General features: G+C 35.2%; 1 protein-coding gene across 1 annotated transcript; it reads left to right on the top strand.

Moving 5' to 3' along the window:
* The first annotated feature begins 15,473 nt into the window (after nucleotides 1-15,473).
* LOC127120484 (protein SHORT-ROOT) lies at nucleotides 15,474-17,409 on the top strand. The gene has a single exon (XM_051050921.1). The coding sequence runs from the start codon at nucleotides 15,762-15,764 to the stop codon at nucleotides 17,247-17,249; it is 1,488 nt and encodes a 495-aa protein (XP_050906878.1). The 5' UTR covers nucleotides 15,474-15,761; the 3' UTR covers nucleotides 17,250-17,409.
* Nucleotides 17,410-19,529: the final 2,120 nt, after the last annotated feature.

A 19,529-nucleotide genomic window follows, 5' to 3' on the forward strand; every position in this document is an offset into this window, starting at 1 on the left:
AAACCCCCATGTGAATTCTTCTACCTATATTGTGTTTATTATTTTATTCTTTTGATTTTATATTATTTTTTAGTAGTTAATTGTTTAGTTAGGAGTTTACTTGATGAGTTGATAAATTTCGATAATAAATTACTTGATAAATGGTTTGACCGATTTTTCGTGTGCTTGGTTGATTTAGTTGGTCAATTTATCTCTCCCATGTTCATACTCTCACACATGTAAATAATTATGATCAACATCTCACTCCTTTTCATCTCATTCGAAATCATTTCAAAACATTAAGCCATTTTCCAAATAAACTCAAAATGAATAATAACAACTTTGACCATAACTAAAATCTGAAGAAAAAGATTACCTGGATGAAATATCCAGTCGTAATCCCGAATATTAGGCCCAAGTTGTAAGAGCTTGTAAGCCCTATGTATTCGTCTTCTCTTCAAAATATTCGTAAATATTCAAACGTCTTTTCTCAATAAAATTGAAAGAAAAAGATTACCTGGGTGAAAGGTCCAGACGTAATCCCGAGTATCAGACCCGAGTTGTAAGAGCTTGCAAGTCATAAGTACTCGTCTTTCAAACCCAAAAATATATTAATTCATACCCGAGATGGAAATGGAATATGGTGGATACCGTGCACTCCTGAGATTAAGATTCGAGGTGGATGCCTCGCCTATCTTAGCTCTCGCCGTCATTGTCAATGCAGTTTCTTCAAACTCTTTCTCAATCAAATTCAAAACACTTAATCTTTATCAAACACTTTTGCCAGTAAGATGGAAATGGAACGTGGTGGATGCCACGCACTCCTGAGACTAGGATTCGAGATGGATATCTCGCTCATCCAAGTTCTCGCCATTACTCAAAACATATCCAACCAATCAAACTCTTTTCTTCGCCGTCGTGCGATTGATCAAAAAACCTTTTCAAAATGAAAGATATCTTGTTTTAAGGTGACGTAAAGCAATGTTTCGGCCACAATTGTTGAGTTGAGATAAGTGACGTTTTTCCGAATGTTGATTTGTAAATCCATTCGATGTGTGGTATATGTCCGCTCCTCATCTGTTTTGGGTAAAACAATGTTTTCTTCGATTAATACAATATACCTTTCACTAAAATCGACCAACAAACAAACATTTTCTACCCAGAACTACGTAAGCCTTGATTTCTCTGGTGAGATACGTATGAGCAGGATTTGTAAATCTTGTCAGGCCCACTAATAAAAAAACTTAGGTTTAGTCCTTCGTCAAAAATCCAAAAATATTCTCCTCTATTCTTTCTTTCCCACCTAATAACTCGAGAAGCCCAACATTTCAACTAACACTAACGCGCACAATTAACCTAATGGTTCCCGTTGAGTACAACGGACGTGAGGGGTGCTAATACCTTCCCCTTGCGTAACCGACTCCCGAACCCAGATTTGGTTGCGACGACCATAATCATTGTCGTTCTTTCTTGGGTTTTATCGATATTTCCCCTTTCCTTTTTAGGAATAAATAAAGTTCGGTGGCGACTCTATTTGGTCCATCATGCGAGCGTGCGATTGCGCTTCGCTTAAGTCGTGTTCTCATTTTTCGAGGTGCGACACTTCCATTGATTTATTTTCATGGAATCCCTCGAGTCCCCCAATAATTTTAAGTCATAGCCTGGCCTACGCACAACTTTTTTATCCCTAGAGTCTCTGTCTCCCCAGTGAGTTTTCCTTATGGAATGCATTATGCTCCTGCGGACTTTTAGTCTCTCTGGATTCTTTTCCTTTGTGGCAACATTTCCCCCCCACAAATTATTTTTGCATTCATATCATATGCATCATGAGGTCTCTTAGGGACCAAAATTTGTTTTTATATGTTGTTATTTAAGTCCTTTCTACTGAGTCGATACGAATATTTTAACCTTCATCTCCTCAGCTAGAACGTCCTTAAATAAGGGCAACTGTAAGACCCCAATTTTGACCCTAAGATCCATCATGCTATTCTCATCATATGCACTAGCATTGGGATCACACTTTGACATCCTTCTTACCCCTCATTCATTGGGTTTGCAATGGGAGAGATCACCAAGCATATTTGATTGTATCATACTTCATTTATCTTTATTTCACTAACCCAAATACCAAAAATATGTCATTGTATAGCTTAACTCTTTTGTAGGTAGTGTACATGCTCATCTATGCTCTATCAAGCTCACATCTAGGGTTTAAGACCCTTATTGCAAGGAGCTCAATAAATAATTGGTTTACTATGGCTTTAAGTATCATATATGAATCCCCGTGATCTTCACATGTTATTTTGATCAAGAAATCATCAAGAGTTTGGAATTGGTTTGCCTTGAAAACCCTAATTCATCTAGGTATCTTATGTAACTTCTTCATCAAGTTTCTTCAACAATTGATAAAATATTTCAAGGTATACTTCACATTACATCATCTTATGCATATATGATCCTCCATGGTTCCTAAAAGTCAAGAGAATATCAAGCTATCAAGTTGGCTCATGGTGGTTGACTAGAGGAATTCAACTAGTCAAAACTGGGGTTCCCTAGACCCTATCTCCTACAATTTGTGTCATATGAAAATGATTCCAAAAGAAATGTTACTCTAAATGAAGTTACAAACAACTTTCATTTTGAGGTCAAGAGCTACTTTTCCTTGGAAAGTCATTTTTTATGGTGAAAGATTATAGGTCATTTTGTCTAAACCCTAATTTGGAGATCAACTTCCCAAGACCATAACTTGATCAATTTTTATGAGATGAAATCTATTCAAATTTCATGATCAAATTCAATATGCATAATTATACTTTGATGTTTGGAGGAAGAGAAAATTAAACTTTTAAATGCATGTGATATGAGGAAACATTATAGGTCATTTTGGGCCAATACCATTGAACAAGTGATTTTCCTCAACTTCTAAAATTCATAACTCCTTCATGCTAAATCCAAATGAGGTCCAATTTGTTACCAAATTTAATGAATTTGAGAGATATACCACTTTGTTGAAGGAACGTTTCTCATTTGAAGCGCATAGAAAAAGTTACTCGAGGTGGAAGAAGTGAACATATGGCTTGGTACTTAGAATTTTTTTTTGATATGTTTGATTTTCCAAACTTCCACCTCAAAATTGATCATGATCCAATTTCAAAAGGAAAAGTATTCAATATGAAAGTTGTTCCCCTTGATCTAACCTTTCCAGAAAGTCCAAATTCATCCGATTTGGACAAAATATGAGTGACTTACGCATGGATTAAAGTTGGGTGACCATTTGGCATATTTGAACTTCCACTTTCCACACACGAATGCATGGCTTGTTAACATGACTTCAGCATTGCTTGCACATGATTTTGGATCTGAATGCATCATTACATGGGCCTATCACACGGCCATGCATCCATGCAAGGCATTTTTCTATTTTTAAAAGTTTCAAGGAAGTGTGCAAATATCAAAGGCTTTGGCTATAAATAGAAGTGTCTATGCTCAGAATGAAGGACCCTTGCGCGCCAGCTTTGAAGCTACAACCCTAAACCTCCATATTTAAAGGATAACCTTGAGGATTTTCATTGAAAATCGAGTTTGAATCTCCCACTGTTTTGAGATTCAAAACTCCAAGAGTCCTGCTTCTTTATTGATCCATTTCCACTCCATCGAGTATCCAGAGCAAGGCCAAGCACAATTGAGAGCAAGATCGTGTCTATCTGAACCTGCAGTGAAGGTGAATTTCTGAATTTTTCATCTCTTCGATTCTCACTCAATTCTCTATTATTCTTGATGATTTTTGTTTGTCTGAAGTCCTACCAATGTAGGCAACAAGATTGAGTTGCTTTGAGGTCAAATCGAAGCAACTCAGATCATGATCCTCAAAATTCAACTCCCTGTATCTTTCAATATACTTGGAGTTAGGTGAAATTGAGGCTAGATTCGAGCTCCTGAGCATTTTTACTTTAAATTCATGTCCTCCTTTTTCATTTTGGTGATGGTTGAGGGTGGACCAGTCCGGTGAGGTCCAATGAAGAAGAAGACCGGAGTTCTGGCTCCGGCGATGTGTTGACATGTCTCCAGACCACAGGGTCCTTCTATTTTGTTTTAATTTTGAGCGTCCAAATTGATTACCACGCGTGTGGGACATTGACTAGGGAACATCATGGAACGCGCGCTCTTATCCATTTGATCTACCACCTCAATTAATGAGGGAGGTCAAGTGGTCCACGTTTTTTTGCGTTTTCTAATTTTCATTTTAATTGACTTATTTTCATTAATTCATATTAATTTTAATATTGATCCAAAAAATATGGGACTTTCACCAAAAATTCTCAAATATTTTTCTCTTTCATTTTCTGAATTAAAATTATTTTTTTGGATCAATATTAATATTTTTCATGATTTAATTGTTTTTGTGCATATTTTTAATTGTTTAGAAATACTTTTAAGTTTCCAAAAATAATTAAAAAAAAATTTCAAGGTCCTTTGACCTTGTTTGACCTATGATAAATCTCTTGGCTATTTATTTGGTGTTTCGAAGAGGTTTTAGGATTTTGATCAACCATAATTTAATTTAATGTATTTTTAATTGATTTTTATTTGTTTAATTGCAAATAAATTGTGTTGAGCTATTTTTATTGACTTGCTGAGTTTGAGTCTTGTTGTTTAGGCCTTGGTCAAGATTGATTTGACTTTGTTGGATTAAAATCATTGGATTTAGGGGATTGATGAAATATACATTTCATCTCCCAAAATGAATGATTTTAATTTGATAAAAGTCCTCCCATGACCAATTTGTGTTTGTCTCATTTCCCCCTCCCTCTTCATCTTTAATCCCATTCTATCTCACCCATTTCATTGATCTATGATATTTCTATATTCTAAGGCTAATTGATTACAAAATTAACATAAGTATGGATAAGATTAGGTTCACCCTCTTGCCATTTTCTTTTAAGTGTGGTATGTTTTAGGAGTATGGTTCATAATACCATATCTCTAACGTGCATTAACACTAAAATTTCTATTGTCTGACCTCAAATAGTTATGACTTCTACATAAGTCCAATTACAATTTCTTAACATAGCGCTAAATTTTGACCCAAAAGCATAACATTCTAGTAAGTGAGATTGTAATTCTCCCCCCTTTCATGGTATTGTGTTGAAACTTGGCCTTTTTTCCTTCCTTTGGAAGATGTCTTGGTTCAAGGATCCATGCTTGTGAATAGAGGGTTGAGTGTTCTCCAAAGAATGACTTAAATAATAAAAAAGCAAAAGCAATACTAACTTCTAATCAACTAACATTTGGCTAACTTTTAATTTCAAGTCATTTACCTTTTGCACTTTAAATTCAAGTCTTTATTCATTTTCCATTATTCATACCATTTAACTTGTTTACTTTAATGTCATTTTCACTTTGCTCACTTGAGCCATATCTTGTGATTGTATATACTTGTTTGTGTATTTTGTTTGTGTTTGTGGTCTTTTGAACTTAATGTACATAATAACAACAAAAACTCTAAAAAAGATTGGTGTGGACTGTTGGATTTGATTTGAGACATTGGACTTAGGATTAAGCAACACTCCCTATGCAAAAGGACTTGGCCAATGCCAAATTTTCTGAAATCAAGTGCTTGTGAAGAAAACTTTCATCTGATGCAAGTATTGAGACCCCTTTTGAGTTCATCTGCTACATGGTCTTGATGAAGTTGTTACTTTGAACCTGTGTCTAATGCCTATCTCTGAGTCATTCAAGGAGTATGTCATCTGATACGTGGAAGATTATGAAGAAGGTCATGGAGTTGCTAAGCTTGGATGTGGTTATCTTTATTTGATACCTTGTTCTTCACATTGCTATTGTGTGTATTGACATTGCTTGATTCTAAAGTCCAAGGGAAATTGGGTTTCTATATGACATTCTTTTCTATTGGATTGCATCCCATTGGTCAGATCTTTTCAACTCTTAACTTTTAATTTTTGCTTAGGATTAGTCTCTTCATCTCCTCCCACCTTCTTTAATTTCAAATCTCTCCCTCCTTTTAAAATCTTCTTTGCCTGTGTTTTTTTCTTCTTAACATAGACTTTGTTGTAAATTAGAAACTTTGGCCTTATGCCATTGAATTTTCAAACTCTTTTCTTAATCCAATTTGTAAATGAACTTAACTATACTTGACTTAAAATTTCAAAAGACAAAAAGAACTAACACTCATTCAAACCTTTTTAGGCCTTTTGTGCCTTTTTTTAAACTTAAACTTTTGTTAAAAGGAACTCATTCACTTTGAAATTGTTACCATAAACTACGAGGTTTTGATCCCTCATTTTACGTTGGTACGTAGGCACAACTCCGAAGGTCTTGTCAAACATAAAAATATAATTAATGAATTCTTCTCTCATCCCCATATTCTATTTATTGCAAACATCATTTTATACCAAAACACATGTACACACAAAAAAGGGTTCCCTAGGAGTACCTATGACACTTTGGGTTCTAACACCTTCCCTATGTGTAACCAACCCCATTACCTGTAATCTCTGGCATTTTATTAGTTTCGATTTGAAAACTTCTTATCTTTGGGTTTTGTTCGTACTTTTCCCTTTTCCCTTGGAAACAATAAAAGCGCGGTAGCGACTCTGGTTTAATTGACGTTAAGTTTATCCATAGCTTAATGGTCATGAATTTACCACTACACTACCTAAATCCTGCATCAAGGTAGTAACTGTTAGGTCGACCTAACTAACATCATCATTCATAAGGGTCTTCATCATCTTTAGAGAGCCCAACTTAGATTCCCCAGAAGGAGGAATAGATGTTGGTTGGGGCTCTGATACAACGGGGGATGCTTTGACATCGTCCAACTTTTTCCTTTTGAGAGCCCGGGTTTGAATACCCGTTAGATCACTCTTAGAGGTAGACGCTCCCCACGCCTCACTCTTGCTTCAGTCATCAACTTCTTTTGTTCAGAAAGTTAATTTGAGGTTTGTCATTTTAGCTGAAATGAAAAGACCAAAATAAAGATCAGGAACTATAAATAATAAGGTTATCAAAAGTCAATAAATAGTATATGTAAGCATTACCCAGGAATTTAGAAATTTGTTCTGGGTTATCATCCATATGTAGGAAATCCTTAACTTTCACTACCCAGAAAGCATCCAAAACGACCAAGGCTTAGACTTCTAGAACATTCAACTTATCATAGTCGAAACCGAAAACAGTCAATGAACTATTCGACCAATAAATTGGGAAACCAAGTTCCCGTCCAGCGCATACATAACATAGGGACACCTTTTCCCACTCTTCACTCAAAGGAACTTGTCCTTGAAACCCTTATAATTAGTAGTGTAATCCTTAAGGAAACTCTTTCCTAGAATCCCGTTGAGGGAGACCCAACCTTCATTTTCCACTCCCTTCAACTCAAAGAACTAGAAAAGTACACCTAATGTGGGCATTGTCACACCCCAAAAATTTCCCTACCCTTTTTTATTTCATCTAGATCATGGTCTTTGGTTCATCTACATACTCATAGTCATTTAGATCATTCACTGTTATTTTTCAAATAGACGTCATTTGATTTAAAGGTTTTGTTACTTATGACACAAGGCTTTGAATTATCACAAGTAACCTATCAAGCTCCAGGGGCTAGGGTTTTTCTATGGTGTACTTAAAGATCAAATATATGGGATCATTGTGTTGTACTTGACTTAGGAGGCTCATCTTTTTGGACCAAGTTTTTATGGAACCCTAATCCTTGGTCTACGACCCTTGATTATGTTGATTTCATCATGGTTATGAATTTGGAAGACATTCTTTAGGTTTGAATTTGGTCAACAAAAGCCAACCATCGGAAGGTTGAATTTTTGTTGACCAACTCCTTTATGGACCTTTTTTTACATATTGATTGATTGGCTATGGATTCAGGACATAACATTTTGGCATTCAAGAATTCAAATAAAAGGAAGTTCAATATTTCAAAATTTTGAAATTTGGAGGGAAAGTTGCTTTCTTGAGAAACAAGTTACATTTGCCATTCAAGGGCCAATTTCCATTACAAACCTTCAAAGTTGCATTAAAAATAAGTCCAATAGCAAATTCTCTACAAAAAAACTACATTTAACCTAGAGTTGACTTTTGGTGAATTGTTGACTTTTTGGTCAAATAGTTGACCAAAGTCAAGCTACCTAATCCTACTTTTTTCTTCATCCTTAATACATTTCATTCCTTTTTGTGCCCCTAAGTATTCAAGTCTCTAAAGTCTCTTCATGACCATAATGTCAAAACTTGTTCAATGCCATGCCAAACTAGGATGAACTTCATGTACATGCTTCATGTCAAGCATAAACACCAAACCTGCACCAATAGGAGGAAAACATCATGCACAATACAACAAAATTCAGCGACACACATTACTCATGTCAAATGACCCAATTTAGTGACATACTTGTGCACTTATGACACAAACCAACCATCTAACATTCCTAACATCTAACATGTTCAATTCCAAATCCTATTAACTATTCTGACATACCACATTAGATCAATTAACATAGAAATCAAACATTAACATTTCACAGTCCAAATTTCACAGCTATTCAATCAATATTAACTAACATACTTATTTTTCCTAAATGCATACACCATAACCTACTAGTTCAGTATCCAAGTTTCCAAAATGCACACACCATAAGAGTTCACTGGCCTAGTTTTTAACCTCCTAGCTTTTAACTGATTCAATCACTAATAATTCACCAATTAAATATTGTCGCTACCGAGGTTCGGGAACGAAATCGGGACTTGACCGTCTCCGAAAAGGAGAAAACAAAAGTGTCTCCACCGAATTTTATTGGATTTCCTCTTAAAAAGAGAGGAGATGGAAAATAGTCGATAAAACCCTCCAAAAGAAAAAGAATGCACACGGGAAGTGCAAAAGTGCGGATAAAGAATCGGTCTCGCAAACGAGATTGGGTTCGGAAGTTGATTACGCAAGGGGAAGGTAGTAGCACCCCTCATGTCCATGGTACTCCATGGGAACCATTCACGTTGTCTGCGTGCGTGGGTATTTATCTGTTTATTTCTGCTTTATTTTCTAAAAGAGTGTGAAAGAGTGAGATTTTGGGTTTTTTATTATTGTGCTCGCCGAGGATTAGGGACCTTGTGCCTACGTATCATTCATCGGGTGATGAAGAATCAGAGCCCCTTAGTTCTAAGTAGAAAATGTTTGCGGGTTGGTTGATTTTACCTTTGAGAAAAGGGGTTTTCGGTGTGATGCCCTAAGGCGCAAAAATGAGTTTGATGGGTTGTGTTGATTTTACCTTGAAAAAGGGTTTATGAAAAAGAGATGTTTGTGGTTAGATTGCACTAAAGTCTATGGGCGGAGGTAAATATTCTAGACAAACAAGTCAAGCGTCTTGTGTCCAAAATAATCAGAATAAGGGTAGGAGAGCTTCATCCTTACTCATTCCCTACCACTTAAGGCTTGTAACGCACAATACTAATCGATTTTTATTGTTTATTGAGTTTTATTATGAAATTGGTGACGTATAATGAAAATACAAAGTAACCAAGCAAGAAATTAAAGGGTCTTATTATAAGGTAGCCCAAGAGAAAGCCTTGTGTATGTAAAAGTGACAAAAACTAACAAAGGATTATGGTCTTATAGTCATGTGTCCCTAGGATAGTGCCATGATTTCATTCTTACAACTGGTATGTAATTTACAAATGAAATCCAAAGTTAAGGCAAAATGTTAAAAGATAAGGGACAAGGTCTCCAAGCAAGGGTCCTAAGTGAAATCCTCTAAGTCCAATGGTTGATTACAAGTGAATGCATCTTTTTGGTCTTATAATTTTATCATGTTTTTGTTGTTTTTAATTGTATGATGATAATAAATAAATAACAATAATAAACATGCATGAGGAGTATATATAGTGATGATGGTAATGAGTGCTTAAAAGTAAATTACAATGCAATGACATAAAAGTAAATTACAAGGTAATAATAACAAGATCACAATAACAAATGGTTAGTGGTGAACAAAGTTAGTGGTTAGTTAAAAATGTACAAGGTAAACATTTGAGGATTATCTACCCATAGGTTAAAGGACTCAAAATATGGCACATCAAAGGATAATTTATCATGATGCAAAGTATTGAAGGTGACCTCTGATCATCTAACAATAGATTTGAAACAATGAAAGTTATGCAACCCTAAGTCCATCTATCAATGATTTGACAAACGAAGATTGTATCACTCAATGAGTACAAGTTAACAAATTGATTAATGATTAAGTTATAAACAAGTTAGGTAATGAAACAAAAGTGCAAGAGGGTTAGTAGTCAATGGGACCAAGACAAGTCAAATGAATAATGAAAGAAAATAAATCACAATGAAACAAACAAGTTAGAAACACAAGTTATGGTTCCATATATGCATCAAATGACTCAAGTATGGTTGAAATAGAGGCAACTTATCAATGCCTCATAGTATCATGAATGATGCATTGATCATTCATTGATCGATTTGAAGCATTTAAGGTTTTATCAACCCTAAGTAACCATGGCCATGACCTAATAAATTTCATCAACCCACATTAATAAAGACATGAAAAGTCAACCAAATAAGTCCAAATAAAATAAATCAATGGGGGATTAAAATAAAAGCGAGAAAATAATGAGGGTGTGTGTTACAAATATTTTGATCAGAATAAAAATAAGGGGTGAAAAAAATAAAATCAAAATGGAAATAAATAGTTGAAAAATAGAAAAATGATAAAAGAAAGAAAAGACATTAAAAATAAAATGAGCGCGTTGGGGGTTGAACCTCTGACCTTGGGGTCATGGGTCAACCCCCTTACCAACTGAGCCAACCACTTTTGGTGTTAGTCAACGCATCCAATAAATAAAATATTAAAAACAACCACTAAAATAAAACATGCGCACATGAGCTAATCAGAGTGAGACAACAGATATTTTCAAATTTGAAAAACGCGTGTGCTAACGAACACTGCATCGTCTTCAACCTCAAAACACCAAAATAAAACTTATGGAACTCATGTTTTTAGGGGGAATCACTCATGGATTCATCCTTCGCACACCTCATCGTTATCACCTCCACACTCATGAGCCATTTATTGGCTCTGAGTGTGGAGAATTTATCAAGAATACAAAAAAATGAGTTAACCTAAAAACAAAATTAAATGGTGGATATGAAGTAATCAAGGTTTACACCATGGGGTTAAGCATCAGTGAGTGATTTCAAGCAAGAGCGTAACTTGTTTGAGTGAAGGAGATGAGTGGAACTACCTGGCCGAAGTCAGTTTTAGAGGGGAACTCTGATGATAATGGAAAGCTCATGGGAGGTGTTTGCAAAGGGTGTTAGTGTTTCAGAAAGCTTAAGTGATGTTGAGGGAAGGTTTCTGGGTGCTTGGTTTGGAATGAAATGACTTCGAACTCAGAAAGAGGAACTCTATTTTTGATGGAGAAACTCGGTTTTGAAGTAGGGTGATTTTGGATTGAAAAGCTTGGCAAGTTCATGGAATACCTTTCCGTATTTATAGGGAAGGTGATGGAAGTGTTTGGTGGGAGTTTTGGAGGTGGGAAGTCTGATTTCACATGGACCCAAAAAATGCCAAAAAGTGAGACTTGCTTGCTAAGGATGGCCTATGTTTTCTATGTAATTCTCCTTCCTTCGGTTTTCTTTATAGTTTAGCATAAAATGGAGGGGAAAGGAAGGTATAATCAGAGTTGTTTGGAGGTTTTGCTTTTTCCATTTTGGGAAAAGTTTCACTTTTGCACATGACTCAGGTTTGCCTCCATGTGATTCATTTGCAACCAAGTTGAATTATAAACATGTCACACAATGTTATGCAATATGTTAGGGGTCAAAAGGAATCATAACAATGTGGTTTGGGGGCTTGGTGCATCAAAATGAAAATTCTGGTCATGTGTGGTCTGGCTTGTGCAACATGGCAAGTCAACAACTTTGAACTTGGGCTAACTGAAATTGGCTCGTGCATTTTGCATGAAAATTATGAAAAATGTTATTATCCACCTTTATCAAATGCAAAAAGAACTAGGTCAAAAGAAGTTGTGGTTTGGAAATGGAAATAGGGTAAAGTGGGGGTCATGGGCATGATTCTAGGTCTGGCTAGACATCTTGACCAGGTTGGCCAATGCAAATATTGAGGTTGTTGCTCAATGAATTAGGTCTTGGACCCAGAAAAAAAGTTGAAGAGGGACTCATTTAGGAAATTTTTCTCAAAGAAGATCTTGAAAATCTTTAAAGGTGAAAAAGTTAAGGGCTTTGGACCAAATGGTAGGCAAATCTTGCTAAAATGTGACCAACCAACATGACCTAGAAATGCCATTTTGTGATTTCTTGATTTTTAAGGCACAATGATGGATTTTTGAAGCTCATGTGATCATATCTTGATATAAAATGAGGCTTGTAGCTCGGTGGGATGATTTTAGGTCAAGTTCATGGGTGAAATCAATGCAATGAAAGTTCAAAGTTCATGATGAAACCAAAGAATTGTACCATGGATGAAATGAATGTTTACTTGATGAAATGTGGTTAAAAATGACTTGAATTGAAGGTGAATGAAGTGTTGAATGATGGGATGATCAAGTGTGGCAAGACATAGAATCAAAAGGATGCACAAATTAGGGTTTCTTAGTCCGCAAGTTTCATCAAGAAACATAGCCAGAAAAATTAGGGTTTTGGGGTGCAAGAGGTGTATTTAGGTGATTAAAAGGGTTGTGGCATGAATAATGCTTGGATATTAGGGGCCCTTCATGGTATGGTCAAGGCACAAGGTGAATCATGACTTGTACAAGCCATTGAGGATCAAGAACTAGGGTTGAGGTCCTTGGGTGACCAAATGAATCTTCACATGTCTTCAATGAGGGTTCACCATCCAATTTGGGTTTTGGAGGTGAGGGAGTTGTCTTGAGGGATCCTCCAAGGTCCAAGGATGCTTAAGGAGGAAGATGGATTGGGCACACCTCAACATGATCAGGGGGTCTTGCAGCTTCATAGATGAACCTCATGCCTTGAGTTTATGAATCATTGTTTGTCATGGGCGTAAATGCAAATGAGATGATATATGATGGATGTATACTCATGAATTAGGGTTATGAAATGTAATGAAGGTAGGGTAAATTTAAGGGTATGACAATTGTCACAATTAACATAAGCACCATTTTATTAATCAACAATTCAACTTCAACTTGACCTACACTAACTCGAGTTAGCATGACAAACACTTTCAATTACTCATTTTCCATAACAGTCATTTAACAACTTAGCTAATAGTGGTAACTACCAATTCAAACATTTTCTACCCAAATTCAATTACCCTAACAATCCATGTATACAATCAATATATTCTAAACAAATCAGCATCTCACTAACCCACCTACTAACTAATTCATTTCAACTAACATCTTTTTTTCTACTTATAGTACAATCAAGTGTTTTCACTAACATTAATTTATCACCGTAACTAGCAATACAAATTGACCAAAGTGAACCAGTTTACATCCTAACTACTAATCGAATTCAACTAGCCTCTAACCTAACTGGTTTCCTAACTTCAGTTCACTTAAAAATCCACTTAGCATTGATTCAAAACCTAGTTAACTAACCTAACATAATTCAAACTAACTAACTATTAATTAAAAGTGGCAGTCCTCTAATAAATTTACTCTTGAAATCGACTAACAATAACCATACCCTAACTTTCAAAAAACTTTTCCCTAATTGCCCTAAAACTATTACACTTCAATCTCTATATAAGACACGATCTACCTACAATCAAAGGGGACCATTCTCACTCTGTAAAAATCACATTGAATGCTTTCCATTCACTCTACAATTCATCTTCCATCTCTCTTCACCCTCATCTCACTCAAAGCTCAAACTCCTTCGTTGTTGAGCAAGCTTCACCATGAAGCTTGCTACAACTAAAGCATAAACCTCACCGCTACATTGTACACTCATCAGACAACAACAACAACACAATAGTTTTGATCCTACAAACTATTGGGAAGAAGAAGAAGAAGAAGTTACTGCAAAGAATTGAAGTTTCAAAGTACTTACATATTGGCGCTTCTCATCTGGTTTTCTCTACAACTTCATCATCAAGAATTTCAACAATTCCCAGGGCGAGTCTCAGCCTTGTAGGTAGGATCAATTTCTCCTTCTTTCGCTCAAATCTTAATACCGAGATGTAGAGGACGATGAGGGGAATCAAAGCCACGTGGTCACTTGCTTTGATCCCCCTCCAATTGCATTTAATTTGTGTTTTAATAGTTAGGGTTCTTGAGAGCTTTGTACAAATTAAAGGTTTAGAATAGGTTCTGAGAGAGAGATGTATATGAGCAAAAGAAATAAGGAAGATAATGAAATATGATGGTGGCATTAGGGTAAGGTTCTGGATTGAACACACAAAATCGTATTTGCTTTCTAAACTAAATATTTCTCATAGGTAAGAGTCATGAATCAAATCTTTAATACTCCCTTCATTTTTTAGTATAAGTTATTTTGACATTTTTACTTATATTAAAAAATGAGATTACTTACTATGCATTGTCAATGTAAAAAGTTTTATAATGGCAATTCATCACCATCATCCGTTTTCATTACTTTATACTCCAATGTAGTTAAAATAAAAGTCAAACTCTTCTCAACATCAAATATCTATAATTAATTGAATGTGTAAAATCTTTGTACACCAGTAGTATACTTCAATTAAATTTTTTAAAAATATAATCATCATCATATAAAAAAATAATAAATATTTAAGAATAGAATAATAAAAATGAATTAACAATTTATTAAAACGGTAAAACAGACTTATAATTTGAGATTTTTTTTTCAAAATGATATAATAAGAAGAAAAAAAAAAGATGGAGTTACTTATTTAAAGTGTCTAGTTTCTGTAAACTATGACATATGTGAATTTTTGTAACAAAATTTTGTTGAGACGAGGTATTCTTGGTGACATATGTATGGGTAATATAATAGGTAATATAATCTATAACAAAAATTACGGATTGTAGCATATGTTAGAACAACTAAATTTTAAGTAGATTAGTGTGTGGTAACTAGAGTGGATGCGCTAGCTTTGGTTTGATTAGTGGGTGCTTATATTATAAACCAAGAAATAAGTGTGCAGATAAAGTATGAAGGCATGCCCTAGAAGTATTCGAAGGAGTGCATTTTGGTAATACAAACACATCATTACATGTGTTTGCAGTGTTTGAAGAGGGATTAGGAGGCAAGAAACTTGAGTAATGATGAATGTTTAATGAGTTTGATGAAGATGACTCACGCCGGCACCTTTACTCTTTCCTCCCATCTGGCACGCCTGCTCTCCCACTCTCTCTCAAAGAATAAAAAGTGTCTCTTCTCACTACGCACTTTGTTAATTTTCATCTTTTGTCAGACCCTATTCCTTTTTTAGCATCAGCTAGGCCATTTACTTATTCACCAATCAATCCACTTTTCTTTCTCTCCATACCCTTAACTCTTTCAATAAAGAAAAAGATAAATAAATCGCCATCTCAAATACTCCACTTCTCTTAAAAAGAAGACCATAATTCATTCTATTCGAGTCACCCCCACCCCACCACCACTCACTCTCCATCCAATTTTCTACTAATTCCCATTTCACCCTTCCTAATTAACTTAACTACAATCCAAATTTGTTCCCACCATCGTCATTAAAAACACGTTACATGCAATATTGATATACCTTTGTGTGCAACAACAACTAGATTATTGATGTGGGTCTCATACATCTTAAATGGATACGTTGTTTAGACTTGTCAGTTTTCAACCCCAACACCAACCTCATCAATCTCTCAACTCCACAACAACAACAACAACAACATCTAGTAGCTCTCGATCCTCCAAACAAAACTATCACCAATATTACCCTCAACAACAACAAGAAGAATGCTTCAACTTTTTCATGGATGAAGAAGACCTTTCCTCATCTTCTTCCAAACACTACTATCCTTATAATCAACAACCACAAACTTCAATCACTACTAACACCTCCACTCCTACACCCACACCCCCACCACCTCCACCAACTGATCATTTCAACTTCGAATTAACCGGAAAGTGGTCCCACAACATCCTCCTCGAAACCGCACGTGCCATAGCAGAAAAAAACAGCAATCGTTTACAACAACTCATGTGGATGCTTAACGAACTAAGCTCCCCCTACGGCGACACGGAACAAAAACTCGGCGCGTATTTTCTCCAAGCTTTATTCTCTCGAATGACCGAAGCCGGTACCCGAACCTTCAGAACCCTAGCTTCGGCTTCGGAGAAAACTTGCTCGTTCGAATCAACGCGAAAAACGGTTTTGAAATTTCAAGAAGTTAGTCCATGGACAACTTTCGGCCATGTAGCTTGCAATGGCGCAATTTTAGAAGCCTTAGAAGGAGATTCCAAGTTGCATATAATTGATATAAGTAATACTTACTGCACTCAATGGCCTACGCTTTTCGAAGCGTTGGCCACTCGAACCGACGATACTCCGCACCTCCGTTTAACCACTGTTGTAACCGCAAGTGGTTCAGTTCAAAAGGTCATGAAGGAAATTGGTGCAAGATTGGAGAAATTCGCTAGACTTATGGGAGTTCCGTTTAAATTCAACGTTATTCATCATGCCGGCGATCTTTCCGATTTGGATTTTTCCGGTTTGGATATTAAGGATGATGAAGCGTTGGCGGTTAATTGTGTCAATACTCTGCATTCGATAAGCGTTGGTAATGGTAATGGTAACGGTAACGGTAACCGTAACCATAACCGTCGAGACGCGTTGATAGGTTCGTTGATGAGGTTGCGTCCTAGGATAGTTACGGTGGTGGAAGAGGAAGCTGAGTTGGATTTTGGTTTCGAAGGATTTGAATTTGTGAGAGGTTTTGAAGAGTGTTTGAGATGGTTTAGGGTTTATTTCGAGGCGTTGGAAGAGAGTTTCCCGAAGACGAGTAACGAGCGTTTGATGCTGGAGAGGGAAGCGGGGAGAGGGATAGTTGATTTGGTGGCGTGTGCTCCGTCGGAGTCGATGGAACGGAGAGAGACCGCGGTGAGGTGGTCGCAGCGTTTGCATGGTGGAGGGTTTAATACGGTGGCGTTTAGTGATGAAGTTAGTGACGATGTGAGAGCGTTGTTGAGAAGGTATAAGGAAGGGTGGTCGATGACGCCGTGTAGCGACGCCGGAATATTTCTGACGTGGAAGGAACAACCGGTGGTGTGGGCCAGTGCATGGAGGCCTTGACGCTCGCACGTGTTTATAGTTCTTTTAGCACGTGCGTAACTGGAAACTTGGTTTTTTTTTCGCTTAGTATTGGGATTTATTTTTCAGAGTTTGGTTAGTAATACCAAAGCAATTTGCATGTATTGATTAATGAAAAAGGAATCATAACCTAATTTACTCTCTTTTTTTCTTATTATTTCATAATTTTTTTAATAATAGGTCAATATTAATTAGTTGTGATGATCTTATTTAAATCTTTTTGAGTTTGGGGACCATTAGGACCTTTTCAATAACTTAAGAAAAATAGTAGTAATAAATTATCTAGCGGTTGTGATATTAATAATTAAATCTTAATAGTATAGTTTTAGTTTCGGGCTAAAATAACTAAATGTCCCAATCCAAATACTAGATAGGTTTCGAAGCATATTATTGACCAGGTACATGGTTGTTGATCATTAATAAAGATTAATTAATTGAATTATGGTTAATCTAATTAAGCAATTAGTTGTGATGTATAGATTTGACCAGAGGAGATTGTTTTAATCTGTAGGTTTAACTAACAATATAAGGCAAGACATATTATAGTTAAAAAGGACAAGAGTTTGATTGGATAATATTTTATGTTTTAATTTAAGATCATTAATAGTAGCTAACCAACTTATTGGCCTTACTCTACCCTACCATAACAATAATCTTAATTTATTTTCCTAAATTTGTCGAAAAGAAAAGAAGCTAGCAGGGTTTGGTGTGTGAAGATGATATCAGCTTTATTAAGACATTAGCAATATTATATTTTCAGGAGTTTATTTAATTAGTGACTATAAAGTAAACGAAAATCCACATGTCCATAAATCAGCATGAAATGAGGTCATTATCTAGTTTATGGGCACATTAGGACGGCCATCAAGTTGGGTTAGTGCTTTGGGGAATATAATTTCATTAAAAGGTGTATAGTTTTTCAATTGAGTGGCCAACAAGGTGCCTTTGAAATGGTCTTTCTTCTTTTATATTTTCTTCCATATTCTAATAGATTTAATGAATTGAGTAGGCTAGTTCAAAGTTACATGTAATTTATTAATGAGTAAAATATTTAATTTATAAGAGAAATTAAAGACTTTATTTATTTATTTTGGTTTCAAATTCGAACCCTCAATCAATTTCTTTTTCTTGTCACTATTCTCAATATAGATGTAAAAATGAATTTAAAACTTATCTCAAACAGATTTGAATTGTTATAAATTAATTTATTTTTTATGAAAATAATCTATTTTTCAAACATCAAATAATAAATAATAAATTAAAGTGTTTATCGTATAATTATTATTTTAAAGTATAAAAACTAAATAATAAAATACATTTAAATGAGAATGATTTGAAGTGAATATTAATGTCCATATTACATGATTTTTTTTATATTCTAAATTCGAGAAAACCTCAAACCGAATTAAAGTGAATTTTTCTATCAAACTCAAAATGCATTCGGATACATTATGATGATTATTCATACACTTGATGTCTTAAGGTTTTGAGATAATGGTGAATGTTTAAGTTATGAGATGAAGTGTATTCTTTAAAAAAAAACATGTATTTTATAGTTTTGGAACATTGAACCATTGTTGTTTTCCTTAACATAGAAATTGGTTTGCATTAAATATATATTCTGATACCTTGATGATCATAATGTATGTCTTTTTGCATGGCCCCCACAAAAACCCTGAGCTATATAGTATTTGATGGTGGTGAAATAATTAGGTTGGGAGGTGATAAGAGAGTCCTTTTTCCAATGAAAGCAAAGTAAATTGCAAGTACTATTCCATTATTAAGAATGAAAAAGGAAATAATATGAATAGTGGGTTCATCTTTTAAGGGTTTTGCATATCTTGATGTTGTCATCAGACTTGCCCCCCTTTCACGTTAACATATATACATTATTATCCAACTCTTTTCCATCTTTATTCAAAATTACTATATACAAATTTTATTTATATCTAGGTGCTTTCTTTTTTGTGTTTTTTAAAGGTTGTTTGATGTTGGCCCATACCTTCTTCTGCAGGTTTAAGCTTTAGTATGCTTTTTCTATATCAATTGAAATGACAAGGACATTTTTGGTCATGTTTCTTTATGCTTTAATGGGACCAAGCTCATGTACAAAGCTAACTCCACTGCATCATTTCAATTTCAGGATCTTTGTCTTTCTGTCTGTATTAATCAGTATTGGAAAAGGAAAATTTTATACTTTCCGACAATAATGGAATCATTTTAATTTGCCGACAAATTAGAAAGGAGGACCCAATTTTTGCA

The sequence above is a fragment of the Lathyrus oleraceus genome, chromosome 2, assembly GCF_024323335.1.
Source record: "Lathyrus oleraceus cultivar Zhongwan6 chromosome 2, CAAS_Psat_ZW6_1.0, whole genome shotgun sequence".
In the NCBI taxonomy this organism is placed as follows: Eukaryota; Viridiplantae; Streptophyta; class Magnoliopsida; order Fabales; family Fabaceae; genus Lathyrus; species Lathyrus oleraceus.